The 14,943-nt window shown below is 39.6% G+C and overlaps 1 protein-coding gene across 15 annotated transcripts in view; it reads left to right on the top strand.

The window, feature by feature from the left end:
* The window catches only part of LOC136296199 (6-phosphofructo-2-kinase/fructose-2,6-bisphosphatase 4), a 50,239-nt gene that overhangs the window by 18,989 nt on the left and 16,307 nt on the right, over positions 1-14,943 (top strand). For 8 of the 15 annotated variants that reach the window (XM_066195075.1, XM_066195076.1, XM_066195077.1 and 5 more), the window contains 8 exons: positions 3,352-3,385; positions 4,165-4,281; positions 7,894-7,990; positions 10,364-10,430; positions 11,595-11,669; positions 12,501-12,557; positions 12,894-13,015; positions 14,688-14,895. In XM_066195075.1, coding sequence (XP_066051172.1) covers positions 3,352-3,385; positions 4,165-4,281; positions 7,894-7,990; positions 10,364-10,430; positions 11,595-11,669; positions 12,501-12,557; positions 12,894-13,015; positions 14,688-14,895 — 777 coding nt within the window. The remainder of the gene's footprint in view (positions 1-3,351; positions 3,386-4,164; positions 4,282-7,893; positions 7,991-10,363; positions 10,431-11,594; positions 11,670-12,500; positions 12,558-12,893; positions 13,016-14,687; positions 14,896-14,943) is intronic. The other 7 variants (XM_066195080.1, XM_066195081.1, XM_066195083.1 and 4 more) reach the window with 1 other exon arrangement.

Raw genomic sequence — 14,943 nt, 5'->3', positions numbered from 1 at the left:
GTGTATGAGCCTCTAAATAGTGCAGGATTTTTAGAGAACAGGCCTTGAATTGAAGGCTATAGAAAATGCAAGAACATTTTGTAAACTTCAGATCTCTAACAGTAACAGCTTGAGACAAAAAGCATCCGTCCTTTACACATACAAGGAAAAACAAAATCTAGTTCTGGGTCAAAGGAAAAGACAGCTGATAATTTGTTTGGTAGTAAGTGAACCTGGAAAATATCAACTCTTGGCTCTAGTTTCACAAGATCCATGAGAGTTTTGAGGGCTTATGAATTGCAGCACAGCTGATCTAGATTGTCCCATGTCCCAGTTCAGTTTCACAACCTTCTTTTGCACTTGCACTATTTCACAATAATTTAAGAGTCAAGAAATAAACATGTAATTTCTTTTTCCTTGACTGCCTAAAGTCTTAAACTTTAGGAGGGTAGGCAGTCATAATTTTACTCTCAAGTTGCAACTTGCCATGTTGTTCTAGTGTTTAAGAAGTATTAAACTTGGATAATGGCTTTGCTTCTGTTGCAGCACTTCATCCCTTGGCCATTTTCCCCTCACTGGTTGGTATTCTGGATGTGTTTTTTCCATGATCCCTCTCTTTGCCAATGTTGTTTATAAACATGCACTCTTAAATGCAAATGTTTTAAAGAAGCATCTGTTTTAAAGAAAAAACTGACTAAAGTCTTAGAGCATCTTTAGCAAATGATGGTGTACAACCTGTATGTTTTGTTTTACTGTTCTAAGTGCTTGTGTTCCTCTAACAAAAATGATGTTGATGGCACATCCACAGGTTGGAGCTGTCAGAAACCCTTAGGAGTTACATATGCAAAGCAGTAGTGAAAGATGAGTTTGTTTTCTGGGGACTAGACCTTGTAGAGATATTTCTGGAGGTAAAGCAGACAATCCAGTGGTAAGGAATGGAGAGAAAGCTGGCCTGAGGAGTCTGCCTTGGCTCACACACCTGTAACTCACACCGAAAATTTTTTTAAATAGAAATTGAAGGATGGTGAAATGCTGTGAAAAGGGAGAGTGAACACTGTGCCCCTGGGAAACCAGGAAATACATATATGTAACTTGTGGCATGTTTGGCTGTTTTTGTCATCCTACTTCCTCATGTCAGACTTGCTTACATTTCTTCAAGGGAAAATGTAAGCCATGAGACACTGATGTTGAAAATACCTTAGTGGGAATGACTAGTCCTCCCTGCTTGTGGTGAGCATTGGCAATATTTTGTTGAGAAAGCTGTGATTTAGTTAAAATGAAAGGTTATTAATTTCACTGGAGTATTTGATGCATCCTCTGAACTTTGCATTCTGTTGTGGTCATAACTTTTTTATTCAGCTAATGAACAAAATTAAGCCTTGTTAATTACACAGGATCATAAGGGATGAAATAAAGTCTGCTGTGCTGAGTCTTTGTGTGTTGAGAATGCTACACTGAGGTGCAGAAGTAGTGGAGTAGCTGCTTTGTGTGCTTTTATTTTTAGTCCTGTTCAGGTGTGAATGGGCTGTTTTGGCCAGCACAGGTGCCTTTGGCTATTACTTCCCAATGCACAGGTGTGTTTGTCACTAAATGCCACCTGTGCAGGTGGTATGAGGCTGCAGCCACTGGTGGCCATGTAATCCAGAACACCAAACATTTTCTTAGTGCCCTGGATTTTAGACTACAAACTGCCACCCTTTTGTTAAAGATAATCCCTGAGGGGTGGCATGTCTTGTAGCACCATGTCCTGTGCCCTGTTGTTTACAGGGCTGTGGCATTTTGCAAAAACTGAGTATTTGGCATCATTGGCATCAGTGGTGTTCCTCCTTAAAAGACAGGGGCCTCTGTCTTCATAGAGGAAAAGCACTCTTGGTCATTACCTGATGAGAGTTGGATTGCCAGTTGTTTGATTGGGATATTTCTCTTGGTTTCTGCTCTGTGGTTACCCACCAGAGTGATTGGAATAAGCGGTGAGATGTGCCTGTTAAACTGGACACATGGGGTTCTAACAAAGGCAGCTTTGCTAGTATTGTTCTTTCTTTGAGGAAATGTATGTAAAAAGGCAGGTGGTAGCAGACTGGCACACTGAATGTCCCTCATGCATGTTTTAGTTGTGTTGATCTACTTTGCTGCATGGTTAGAAAATCTATTACAAACCCATGCAGGCAGTAGGACTTAATTTAGAAATTTAGCTGTTGGTATAATCTGTGAAGCAACCATGCTCTTCATGGCAGCTTCCCAGCCTTCAGTTTTTCTCCAGTACAGGTTAATCATTGAGCTACCAAAAGACAAATGTTCTGTGAGAAGGTGAAGTTTGTATGGCTGACACCAGCTGCAGAAAAAGGGAAAAAAAAAAAAGGTGCTCTAAGAATAAAAAGTTGATAAATTCTGCTTGGAATGGGTTGAAAAGCTTGTTACAGTACAATTCCTTGCGGAGCAGGAGGTATTGGGGCTGTGGACAGTCTTTCTCTACAGATCCTGGTTTGTCTTACTTCACTGCTTGTACTGAAAAATTGTTCAGAACTTGAGCTGGCTGTTTCTGGTAAAGCACCTTTGAACAGGCTTTGAAGAAAAATGTCTTCTCTTAAAATTTCTAGGGGCTCAGGGGTTTCTTTCATCTCAGTATTTTATTGTACTGTCCTTAAAGCTGGGAGCAAGGCTGTTAAGCTTAATAAGCACTGTGGTCTTGGCACTCCATAGACTTTGCTGTTTCCCTAGAGACTTCCTTCACCCTCTCGGAGAGGGAGTTCACAGCCTGAACTTATGACAAAGAGGAAAAGAAATTATTACTTTTTTGTTTATCGGCTTTTGCACAGAGGAACTTACTCTGACAGCTTTTATCACTGTCCTTCCAGACACTTGGTCATGTTGGATAGATCTGTTTTGCTTTGCATTTAGTTCCCTGTAGCTTTCATTACAGGGAGTAGTTGTCTGTTTCGTGGATTTGAGGTTGGGTACCGTTTTACCTCCTCTCCCTCATGAGAAGTGGTGTATTTTTAATGTTTTTTGTCTTGTGTCTTTCAATGTGCATTTTAAAACAGCACATCTGCCTTTGCTAATCTGCTTGTTCTTTTTTGATCTGTTATGTGAACTGTCTGCACCAGATTTATGCAATTGACTTTTGGGATGGATGGGACTTTGGGAATCCAAAGTTTGGGAATCTTGAGCAATCACAGTCCTTTGTGCAACAGTTCAGTTATGCCTTACAGCTAATCACTGAGATTTGTTCTTTTGGTGTGAATTGATGTCTCCTCTGTCATGGCACTAAGGAAATTGATACACGTGGATTGTATAGAAATTAATTTCCTGAAAAATAGAGAGTGGAGGGAGCTGGTGGTATCTGCATCACTTTAATATCTTCTTTCTTTTTAGGCAGTTCCTTGTAGCTGTGATAGATTAATGCAAGGTATCCTTAGTTTTATGCTTAGTTAAAATGTTCAAAAACTTGTAATTTGAAAGGAAATGCCTCAAGGTTTTCAGATTATACATAAAATTCCTTCAGCCTCCTACAGTGTTGTGGGTTTTTTTTAATTAAAAGCTCTGGCTTTGATTAAGAGTGTGTACATAGATCTATATTAGATTATTGTCCTTGATTGTCTAGGATAATTGTGTCTTAGTAACAGCCAAAATGAGCTCTGCTCTAGAATGATTTTAGTGTTAATGATACTTAAAGGAGAAATAATCAGTAGTGAGTAGCTTGTCTTACTGTAATGTATTAAGCTGCATCTGTCATGCTTATTTGGCTCAAAATCAAGAAAAGATTGAGCAGTGCAAAGGTCTTTCCTTAAAAATGTAAAAACTATTTTAAAAACTGTACACCTTGCTGTTTCCTTTCAATGCAAGCACTGAACTGAGGTACACAGGGGCATAAGGTGTTGGTTTCCTTTTTTTTTTGGTGTTGTTCCTGTGTGCAAATACACAGGTCTCTTCTTTTCTGCCTGTTTACACCCCACATGTCCATCATTGCACTACCACTGACTCGCCCTTCCCAAATTCATCGTAAGAAAAGTAGTCAGGTTCTCTGTCCTGCTCTAGAACCCCAGCAATAGCGAGGCACAATGCATGAGCTGCTTGGATGGGCCCCTTCCCAGAGAGCTCCCAGAGAGGGGTTTTCCACTGCAGCAGCAGCCTTGGCTTTGTGGGAATGCTGTTGGTAAGTCCTGGTTTCCTGTGTTTCTGTTTCAGTATGTATGACCAATTGCCCTACTCTGATTGTCATGGTGGGTCTTCCAGCAAGAGGAAAAACCTACATCTCAAAGAAGCTGACACGCTACTTAAATTGGATTGGAGTGCCTACAAAAGGTGATGGATTTACTTCTGTTCACATCACAAGGACAGGACACAACCCTAGGTGGTTTATGAACCTGGTTTCCAGTAATTTTGTTGCCAAGTTTGGCTACTTATAATCCTTCTGCTTTGTTAATGTATTTTTAAGCAATAGCGTACACAGGCACATTGCTGTTTAAGTGTTAATTAATCGAATTATGTTGACTGTCCCTTTAGCTCTTTGTTCTGCCAGGTGCCTAAATCAGCCTTTTCCTATTATCATTAAACTCTGCCCTTTTTTGTTTATTTATTTTTTTCCTTATTTTCCTTTTCCTTTCTTCATGTGGGTGAAAAGGAAGGTTGTTCACAAGCAGTTGGGCAGTCAGCACTTCTGGGTTAAACTTCCCTACTTCTCCATCTTTTTTTCTGTGGACTTTGTGCTACTTGCAATTCTCTACTTCTTTGTGTTTGTGGAATGACTTGCAGGTCTTTGTCTAAATACTAAGAGCCCAAGGGCTGAGGCAGACAGTTGCCACTTATTATCACCTTCTGAAAGATTTCTGTGTGTGTTTTGGGCAGGAGGTGGCTTAGACTGGCTGTGCCAAGACCTGGTTGGCATGCTGTGGTATCTTGTGGGCCCAGTAAACAGGACCGAGTCCGTTTGAGGTTCTGAGCAGCCACCTCCCCTTCCTTCACTTCTCCCTCTGTAGAAGAGCAAGACACTTTTAGTGTGCTGTGATTCTGTGTCCAGTGCAGTAATAGCAGCTTTATGCCTAGTTAATAATTTAAACAACATTAAACATATGAGATCATACTAAAGTGAGGAGCTTTGCCTGGATATTCAGGGACGTATTTCCTAGCATAACTAAGAAGTCAAGATGAAAAGTTTTTGCCTATATTTAAACTGCCTTTTGATCCTAGGGTAAAGCTTTTTGTGTGGGCGTTTTCTTAAGTTTTTAGTAACTTGTATAATGTGCTTTATTTGGAAGAGACATTATGGAGGATATATTATATTGCTTAAGTGTGATAGCTAACAGGATTTAAATTTTCACTTGATTTTGACTGTTTTCACATGATTTAATGCTTCTGATGACCAGCATCAGCTAGTTCAGAGTTCAGTTTTATCCATTAGGCTGAAATGGAATAAAAATCTAAGTAGTTTAGCCTATATCCAAGGTGACAAAATGCTTGTGTATTAGATACACACGTAACTTAAACTTGAGATGTGTTATGTAGAAATGTCATTGAGTTTGAGCACTTCACTGTGTGAACTTTGACAAGCAGAAGTCTTGGACAACAAAGACAGATACTCTCCACATCTGCCTCATGCTTGGTTGAATGTATCGCAAATACTAATTTTAATGTAGGTGGGGTTTGGCTCAGCTGTAGGAAAAATGCCATGGGCTACTGTGAGCAGCACATCAGGAAACAAACACACTTGTGCTTGATGAAAAGCAGGTAGAGCACTGCTGCCTAATTTTATGAAAATATGCAACATAAAGTTGCCATGTGAGCTTCTGTTTTTGCTTGCTGGGTATTGTTTGTCTTTGTTAGAAAGGGTGGCTGAGATTTTCTCAGAGAACCACAGAGCCTTTCTGTTTGTGTCTTCAGTGATACAATTTTACTGAAGTCGAAGTCAGTGTAAAACACCTCACTGCCTGGCTGAGGGTATAGATGACATTTTCCCTAATTCTTCCAGTTGGTGGGACTGAACTGATACAGGATCGGTATCAAGTAGCCCTAACATCTGCTACCCTTTGGCTCTTAATGTCTTAAAATTAGTGTATGCTTAATTTAGCAAGAGTTCTTGCTCTCCAAGACAGATGGTTCAAATGATCAGGTTATGTAAACCAGAGAAAAGATAAATACCATCTTTTCATGTAACATTAAGCAAGCTGGAGAGTTCAAGAACAGAAGATGGAGGTAAATAGCCCAGGCTTTCTGATGGTTGAATCATTTCAGTCACCATTTCTGTGTTTTCTTCCTTCCAAAATCCTCTGTTGTTTAGAATGTGAAATGGTTAAAAGTACAGGGGACTTCTGTCTGTGTTTTTTGAAGGTAATGAGGTCAATTAGAGGTCTGAATAGAATTGTGTTGCAATGTGGTTTTGAGATACTAAGCCATGGAAGCTTTTTTGAATAGTTGTGGTAGTGATACCACAACTTTGGGAAACTTTTCCATAGGTAGGGCTGCTAAGAGTAGAGGCTAAAGATTGTCCCACTAGATAGCACTTTTTCCTCTGCTGTGCATGGTCCTGTGACAGTAACTATTCCTTCTCATGAAATTAATTATTTTTGATTGTTAAAGTGTTGTTGTCTGACAGCTCTGGCCATCTGAACTTCTCACACCTTCTGTTTGTTTTGCAAGGACCCACCTTTTCACGTAGCCAGTGTGGCCAGTGCTCATTAGAACCATCACAGAGTCACCTGGATTGTTCTATAATTCATGTCATGAAAAATTCCATCAATTCTGCTGAGCTCAAACAAAACTTGACTTTTTTTTGGGAGAGAAGAAAATTAATCTATATCCTTTGCCTCCAATCCCAACAGCAATCTGTATACAGCAGCTGGTTCTTGAGCCCTTTTATTCTATGTCTTTTTTCTTAACTACAACCTTATAATTGTGTGTACAGCTTCTTTTCCTCTTTCCAGAAAAGCAGTCTGACAAATTGTTGTGCCTTGGCAGCATCTCAAACGGAATACTTCAGTGTGGTTTAGTGTTAAAAAAAAAAAACAACAAAATCAAAAGCTTTGCAGTTCAACAGAAAAAAACCTGTAGGTCTGAAAGAACTTAAACATTAATTGCATTTCAGAGACCTGCTTTCAGAGCCATTGAATGAATTTAATCAGGGTTCAGTGTCATTCTCCTCTGAGGCAAAGCAGAACTGTTTTGCCCTAACCTGAATTGTGACTTGATACTATGTTTGGCCATGGACCTTTTGCACCTCTGCCCAGATTAAGGAGTAGGTGTTTTTTGACCACTGATATGAGATAACAGTGAGATTGTTCCATACTTAGGATGATTCTTAAATGATCTTTTTTTGTTTTACCTTTTTTTTTTGTTTTGTTTTTGTTTTTGTAAGTGGAGCAAGGGTTGTGAAATACTAATCCTTAAGGAATAGAAGTATTTGAGCAGGGTTCTGAAAAAATGTTTCCACTACTGGAATTTTAAGTTTTGTTTACCTAAAGCAAGATTGTTTAGTTCTATTTAGAGTTCTGCCTTGCTTCAAAAAAGAGCTGTAAGTTTTAGGAGGTGCTATCTAAATACTGTTTCACATAAACCTAGAAGAAAAAGCTAATAATGATAATAAATTATTATTAATGCTAATAATCATTATGAGTCCTTTATAGACTTTGAGTATCCCCTGAAAAGAGGGAAAAGAATTTCTTTTTGTTGTCCAGGTGAACTGGCAGACCAAGGCACTACAGCGTGGCCACTGCAGTGGAGTGACTACAGCGCAAATGTCCTTCAGCTATTTCCGAGATTTATTGTCGTCTTGCTATTTTAAACCTCAAAAAACACAAAAAGTGTGACACACTGACTTCTTACAGGCCAAGTTATTTTATCTTTGCAGGAAGTTTGGTTTCAAAGTTCATAATTTTTTGTCCTTCTCACGTGACTCTTGCTAATATTGGTTTCTCTTGGCAGAATTTAATGTTGGTCAGTATCGTCGAGATTTGGTGAAAAAATATAAATCCTTTGAATTCTTCCTGCCTGACAATGAAGAAGGCTTGAAAATCAGGAAGTAAGTTTTGACTGTGGTTGGTACACCATGCTAATTGTATTAAAATGATATCCTGTATAATTTGCTCTTAGAGATGGCTTGAAGTTGCATTTTTGTGTGATCAAGAAGACCCTTAGGGAGGCTGCAGGAAAAGACATTCTAGGGAAGGTGGAACAGTGATTTCTTTGGGCTGATTAAAATTTGGAGGTCTTTTTTTCTTGATTGTTTCATCTTAAGCATGAAAAATGGAGAGAAGTCCTTCTTGATTCCTTTTCATTAGAATGTGACTGCTGTTATTCCTGTAGATACTCTGGGATATTTTCACTCAAGAACTAATTTAACAGATAGTTATAACTTTTCTTACCTTTTTGTGAGGTATTAGCTAATAGATATGACGCTTTCTGCTGCATAATTCCTAAAATCCCATTTTAGAGCTTTTGTTTGCTTCATAAAGAAAAAAGCTCATGTAACTGCTTTTCTTTTTGGTTTGCATAGTGAAATTGTTCATCTGGAGCACTTTGAATGTATTCATCGTGATCCGCTTAAATGAGTGAGAATCAAACGTGGTAATTTTCTCCCTGAAATTGTGGTTTTGGCCACCATGCAGGGGCCTCATTCAGTCCATCAATGCACAGCCTCAAAAATTGCCATGTTTTGCTAATGCTGTGCAAAGCAAGGAGAGGACCAGAGTGATCTTCTGTATCCAGATGAAGCATTTGAGTCTCTGCTCTTGCCTGGAAAGCAGCTGTGCTTTAATGTAGAGACAGACCTTGAGAAGAAAGGGTAGATGAGGAGAAAGGTCAGAGCAAGAGGGAGCTGCTTTTTTCCTAGAGATCAAATGAGAAGGCCTTTTGATTTTCTTCAACGTTCACTGTACTTTTTAGAGTGTTCAGGAAAGCACTTGGAGCATGCAGTGTGAAATGAGAAGGAAATGAGGAATTTGAGACAGATGGAAGTACTACTTACTTAGGCTGCTTAAAATATGAACTGTCTTGTTTATTCAGCTTCACCTTACACATCAAAAATGTCTGGACTTTCCTACTGTCTGGACTTTCTTTTGTGGCTGTCCCTTGCCTTGTCCCCTCTTTCTCTTCCCTTTCCCCTCCTCAGCAGCACTGAGTATTGCTAAAGTCAAAGGAGAGCAGCTTGCAGGAGAGCCTCCCAGTCCTTGGGAGTAAAGAGCAGTCATGAGCTGCATTAGCCTTGCAAGCCCCTACCTTTTGCTTACAGGTAGAGCCAAACCTTTTAATGTGCCTCTTTGTCACCTATTAGGCTAAATGGTGAGGGATGTAGCATGAAATTAGATAATCTACGTGGTTAGCAATGAGTAAAGAGGGTTTGTATTTATTCAGTGAAGACCTGGGTGATGAATCTCAGCTCCTGACATCTGTTAACTGTGCTAATGTGGAAATGCTGTCAGGATCTGAAAGCCTTCATTTCTCTTCTCGTCTCAAGATAAAGCTGTGCTTGCAGAAGATGGTAAATAAAAGAGTTATGAATTTCAGTCTGGAAGTCAAAATTCAGGAGTAGTGCAGGGAAGGGCTGTTGAAATGGGCAGGCTTTCATGTTGGTACTGCAAAGAGGCTGTACTTACTGGGGATAAATGGGGCTTTGTTCTGCTAACAAGTAAATCGTGTACAATGTTGCCCTCCGGCATTACTGCCGTGTTAGTAATCATAATGGGCTTTGAAGGTAATGCTAATGCTGGGGACATAGGAAAGTTGCATATTCGTATGTTCTTGTCCAGATTTAACACAAGTGTTAAGTATGTCAGGGTGGGGATTTTTGGTGTTTGTGTCCTCAGGTGTCTCCAGTACCAACTATACTGGGTTGGTGACTGCAGTGGGATGATATTTCACCTCAGTCACTAATACTTGGTGCTACCTTTGTTTTGCTCTCTGTTTTAAGATTTTTTTTTTTTTTGCATAAACAGTTTTCACACAATAGCTCAAAAGAGAGTAAGTAGATTACTGAAAAATAGTTGTCTCTGCGCTTCATCTCAGTGCCGCAAGATAAAGGCCTTAAGTTGGTTTATTTTATTATTTTGTGAATCAAATTAAGAAGCAGTTATATGCGAATAGGTCATTGGGAAAAGCATACAGTTGCAGGGATGTTTCAGTGATGTCATTTTAGATCAGTGGAAGTGTATCCTGGTCAGCAAAGTTGATGGGTGTTCTGTGCACCTGTGTAGCTGTGTCAGTGACACCAGGAGCAAGGTGACATGACCACATTTCCTTAGTGTAGCCTGGCTGATCCCTGTTGTTTTTTTCCCACGTTTGGAGGGAGGTCCATGTGTTTGAGATAAATTATCTAACATTTCAGGGCATTTTGCTCACAAGTGTATTAACTAAATTCCTTTAAGTGGCATTTGACTGTGATTCTTTCCTCCTGAAGACAGTGTGCCTTAGCAGCGCTGAACGATGTCCGGCAGTACCTCAGTGAAGAGAACGGGCATGTGGCTGTAAGTTTCTTGTTGAAGACACTTTCTTGAGATGCCTCTGCACTAAACACTGTGTGTCTGCTGGGTAATACGCAGCCTGAGTGATTGCAGTAACTGTCCAGTGTACCAGATTTCTTTTCTTTGGCAGTTAGAAGCAGTGCAGTGAAGTGAGTATTGAATTTCAGGGTGATGATTCCATATTGAGGAACTACCTTTGATTTGAGGGGTTAGCTGAGAAGAGGAGAACAGCAAGAAGAAAGTCCTCCTTCTCACCACATTACTATAGGACAGTGCTCCACAATTAAACACATCTGCCATTTTGCTTGCATGTCTATTTGATAGTTTAGTGTTCCGAGTGGAAGGTAAAGACTTGTTGAACAAAAAGTATCCTCTGTATTTCTTGGCACTTGTTGCTGGCACGAGAAATGTCTGAAGAGAGCAGGGGAAACTTGTTATAAGTTGCTGCATACCTGAATATTTAATAATGGGATGCAAAACATCAGTTCTTTGTTGACATTGCGTGTTGAGACTAATTTTTAAATTTTTTTCTTAAGACTACTAACACAACTTTGAGGTTTTTATTAACTCATCAGGGAAAACCATTAACTCTAAGTTCTGCTGGATACATGAGGTAAATGTTATGCTTTGGAAAACTTCATACTTTAGTAAAAAATGATGTGTTCAAGCTAAACTGAGTTCCTAGAAAAATGGCTGCATTGACAGTGTTATTCACGGGCAGGATTTACATCTCTTGCAAGTTTTACACTTGCATTTTGAGCAACCCATTGTACTGCAACATCTTTTTCTTTGGTATCATAAGTTCACTAAAAACTTGTGCATTAGTATTTAATGCTGATAATGGGCAAGGAGGAAGATTATCTCCTGTACCATGTGCTAGGCCTAAATTCTGATTTCCTTTTCCAAGTCCAGAGTTCTGCTAGAATTGCTTTCCAAATATTACTAAATTTTAGTATTTAGAAAATAATACGTGTGAACTAGTAATGGCTTTGTTTTCTTGTTGAGTATGTTGAGATAGTGGGGTAGAGGGAAGAGGAAGTGTTTCCATTGCTTTCCTTCACACTGAGGTACTTGAAATCCATATTTTTGTCATTACTAACACAGTGCTTTTCTCAGGCTGTGTTGCTTTTTAAATTCCTTTTTCTCTCTCCCTTTAATTATTCCTAGGTCTTTGATGCTACAAACACAACTCGAGAACGTAGGGAAACTATTTATAAATTTGGTGAAGAAAATGGATATAAGGTGAGTCAAAGCAAAGCAGTTCTGAGCTATTGCATGGCCAGGTAAACTAGTGGTAGTTTTGCCCTTATCTGTACACAAGCCACATCCTTCTTGGATGTTGAATCAGTGTGTTTTATGTTCCTAAGCATTGTTTGTGATTAAAACTCATTTTTCTCATCTTTAGTGTTTGTGCTGTTTGGAGCTAAGCTATTTTGTGCTACACCTTCAATTTTGTGTTTCTGGACCTGTGGTCATGAGTGCAGTGTTAGAAAGAACATTTAAAATATGGTTCTTCATGCAGCTCAGATCTTTGCTGCAGGAAAATGAAAGGGGTTCTATGTTAGTTCTGTACAAAGCAAAAACTTTGTGGTTTTCTGCCTTCTGGTTTTACATTTAGCTGTTCTCCAGTCATCTTTCGTTTCCTCTAAACTTAATCTCTGTATGCCTTTGACACAGCAAAACACATGCCTCTTTGTAAGTGAGGCTACTCCATTATCTGGGAGGCTTCTAAAATGTTATTTCAGAAATGTTAGTTACTGTTTGTGGGGCTGAACTTGCATCCTCTGCATTTGTTTCTTCCTCTTCCATCATCCTACGGTTTTTCTACTGCAAGAATTTTCCACTTGCAAGCATTGTTGGGGAAAAGAGTACAGAGCATGATGTGTCATAGAGTGGTGAGCCAGGAATTTCTGATGAGAGGGTCTGGAGAAGCTTTCTGAGTAAATGAAGGGGAAAAAGGCCTTGGCATGGAAGTGGGTGACATGCTGCTCATGTGTGTTAGTATCCAGAGGTGTTTTCATGCATCTTCCTTCTTCCTCCCTTCTGTTCGTGTGGCTCCCATTTGGACTGAAGACTTTTTTTGTGGAGTCTGTGTGTGTCGATCCAGAGGTCATTGCTGCAAACATTGTGGTGAGTAAAGGAAATTCTGCTTTAACGGCTTGACATTGGGAGGTTTAAAGTAGCTCATTATTTTTAGAAGTACATTATAAAAACTTCTAATAGCAGAAACCCCATGTTAACTCTCATTAGTGGAATTTTTTTTTTTTTTCCCCGGTCCATGTGACTGTTACTAGCATAGAAGTTTAATTCTCTGAAGAGCAGGGTGGGTTTTTTTTTTTTTGCTTTACATGTATTTTACGTGCAGACAAAACTTTTTGTTGTGTTCTCCTACTTCCTATTTCTTCAAGCATCCATGAAGAAGGGAAGGAAACTTAAATACTATTCTCCTGTTTTTATTTTAAACAGCAAGTGAAGCTGGGTAGTCCTGACTATGTTGATTGTAGTAATGATGAAGCAACAGAAGACTTCATGAAAAGAATAGAATGCTACAAGAACTCGTATGAGACCTTAGATGAAACTCTGGATAAGTAAGTGATGAAGCAACACTGTAATTACAGCTGGTGATCACAATATTATTAAAATGTTATTTTAGGGGTTGGGGCATCCTGTATTGAGGATTAGGGCTTTCAAGTCTTTATTTTAGTGGCTTGAGCTCTCTCTCCTTTGGCAAATTAGAGTGTTGACTCTGGAGGTGTAGTATGGAAACTTCCTTGTTTGAGGAAAATTGGCTAGTCTGGGACAATATTGTTTTTCATTTTCCCACTTGGAGAACGGTATTTATTCTTCTGGGATAGAACCAGCATTTTGCAATTATTCCAGACTTTCTGCAGGGGTTGGTTGGTACTTGCTTTTAGGTACGTGGAGGAGGCATGAGGGATTTGTAAGCATAACTTTATTGGTTGGCATAGTTAAGGTTAATTATGAGCACATCAGTCTTAAAAATGTGACTTCTGAATTAATTTCTTTGTTCTTGCAAAATTATCCTGCAAATGCAGGGCTGTGTGAAACTGTCTTAGCTACATTATTTATCCTCACGCCAAAGCATTCTTCTGGTTTTTATTAACTTTGAACTCTTGAAAATAATGTAGGGATGAATCATGTCAGGAGGAGCCCCTTTCTTCTTGCTACAGCCCAGGATTTCAGGGTAGGATTTGGAGCTGCAGCCATCCCAGGTGCTGCTGGTTTGTTCCAGGCCAGACCTGCAGGGAAGGCTGAGCTGCATTTTAATGTAATTGAGCGTGAGCAGCATGAAGCTGGTTCAATTGGCTCAGTTCATGCATGTAATTCCCATGATGGACCTAATGGCTGTGCTTGGCTGGAATAGTAGTGATTAACTCCAAGGAACACGGGCAGGAATGAGGGTCTGTTTCTCACTACCTCAGTTTGTTTTTATTATCAGTTTTCTTGTTTTATTGCAGTGTGGTGTCTCAAGCGCATCACTAGAAACCAATAGTGGTTATTTTCAGCTTATGAGACATCTTTCCTTGTGTGAACGAGAGGCTGCTCTAGAATTATAGCTCAGATGATAAAGGATAAGCAGTGAAAATTGAAATTATAAGCTGTCTGATGCTGAGAAAAGGTAGTGGTGGGGTAGGTTACAGTACTGTTAACAAGGGGTTGCTCAACAGAGCAGTTGAGAAAATGTCTTGCTTCAGACTGCTCCCTGGCTCTTCTGGTGCCCTAGTTTTTCTGGAGGGATTAATTGAGATGGGTAATTAGTGGCCATTCCTTTTGACCCCTGGGTGCAATCAGACAAACACTTGGTGATGGAAAGTGCTTGTAACCTGGAAAAAACCAAACGGTATTGTAAAATAGCTGTGTATTTTATTCAGCTGTGGTAACTTAACTGACTCCACTGAATCTCCCTTTGAGTGCGTGGGCTGTATTTTTCCAAGAGTAGGATCTAGATTTGGATGAAATGCAAGTAAAGGAAGCAGAAAAGAAAGTGATGTGAGCAGCTGCACATGAAAGGAATAGAGTTCATCCTGTACCTTCGGAGTACTGTGTTGTTTCTTAGGACTAATGCATATTCCATGTCTCATTTAAATATTTTTTTTTCATTTCTTTGGCTTGTCACCCCTTTGTTTTATGAGAGAGAGGGTGGAAAGATTGTGGTACGTGCTAATAGAAACAATGGGGAACCTTACTTGTTTTTGTTTGTTTGTTTTTTTTTTTTTTTTTTTAACTTGCTTGTGAAAGGGATCTTTCTTACATTAAAATCATGGACGTCGGAAGGAGTTATCTTGTGAACAGAGTGATGGATCACATCCAGAGCCGGATTGTCTACTACCTCATGAATATCCATGTGACTCCTCGGTCAATCTACCTCTGCCGGCACGGAGAGAGCGAGCTTAACCTGAAGGGGAGAATAGGAGGAGATCCTGGGCTGTCTGTCAGGGGGAAAGAAGTATGTATCTCCAGCCAGGCATGGCTCTATTCTCTGTGTGTTTGTGCT

The sequence above is a fragment of the Chamaea fasciata genome, unplaced genomic scaffold (assembly GCF_029207755.1).
Source record: "Chamaea fasciata isolate MVZ Bird 193981 ecotype frontalis unplaced genomic scaffold, bChaFas1.0.hap1 SCAF_13, whole genome shotgun sequence".
Taxonomy (NCBI): domain Eukaryota; kingdom Metazoa; phylum Chordata; class Aves; order Passeriformes; family Sylviidae; genus Chamaea; species Chamaea fasciata.
Note: the sequence above shows the minus strand (reverse complement) of the source record. Positions and strands in the feature narration are given on the sequence as shown.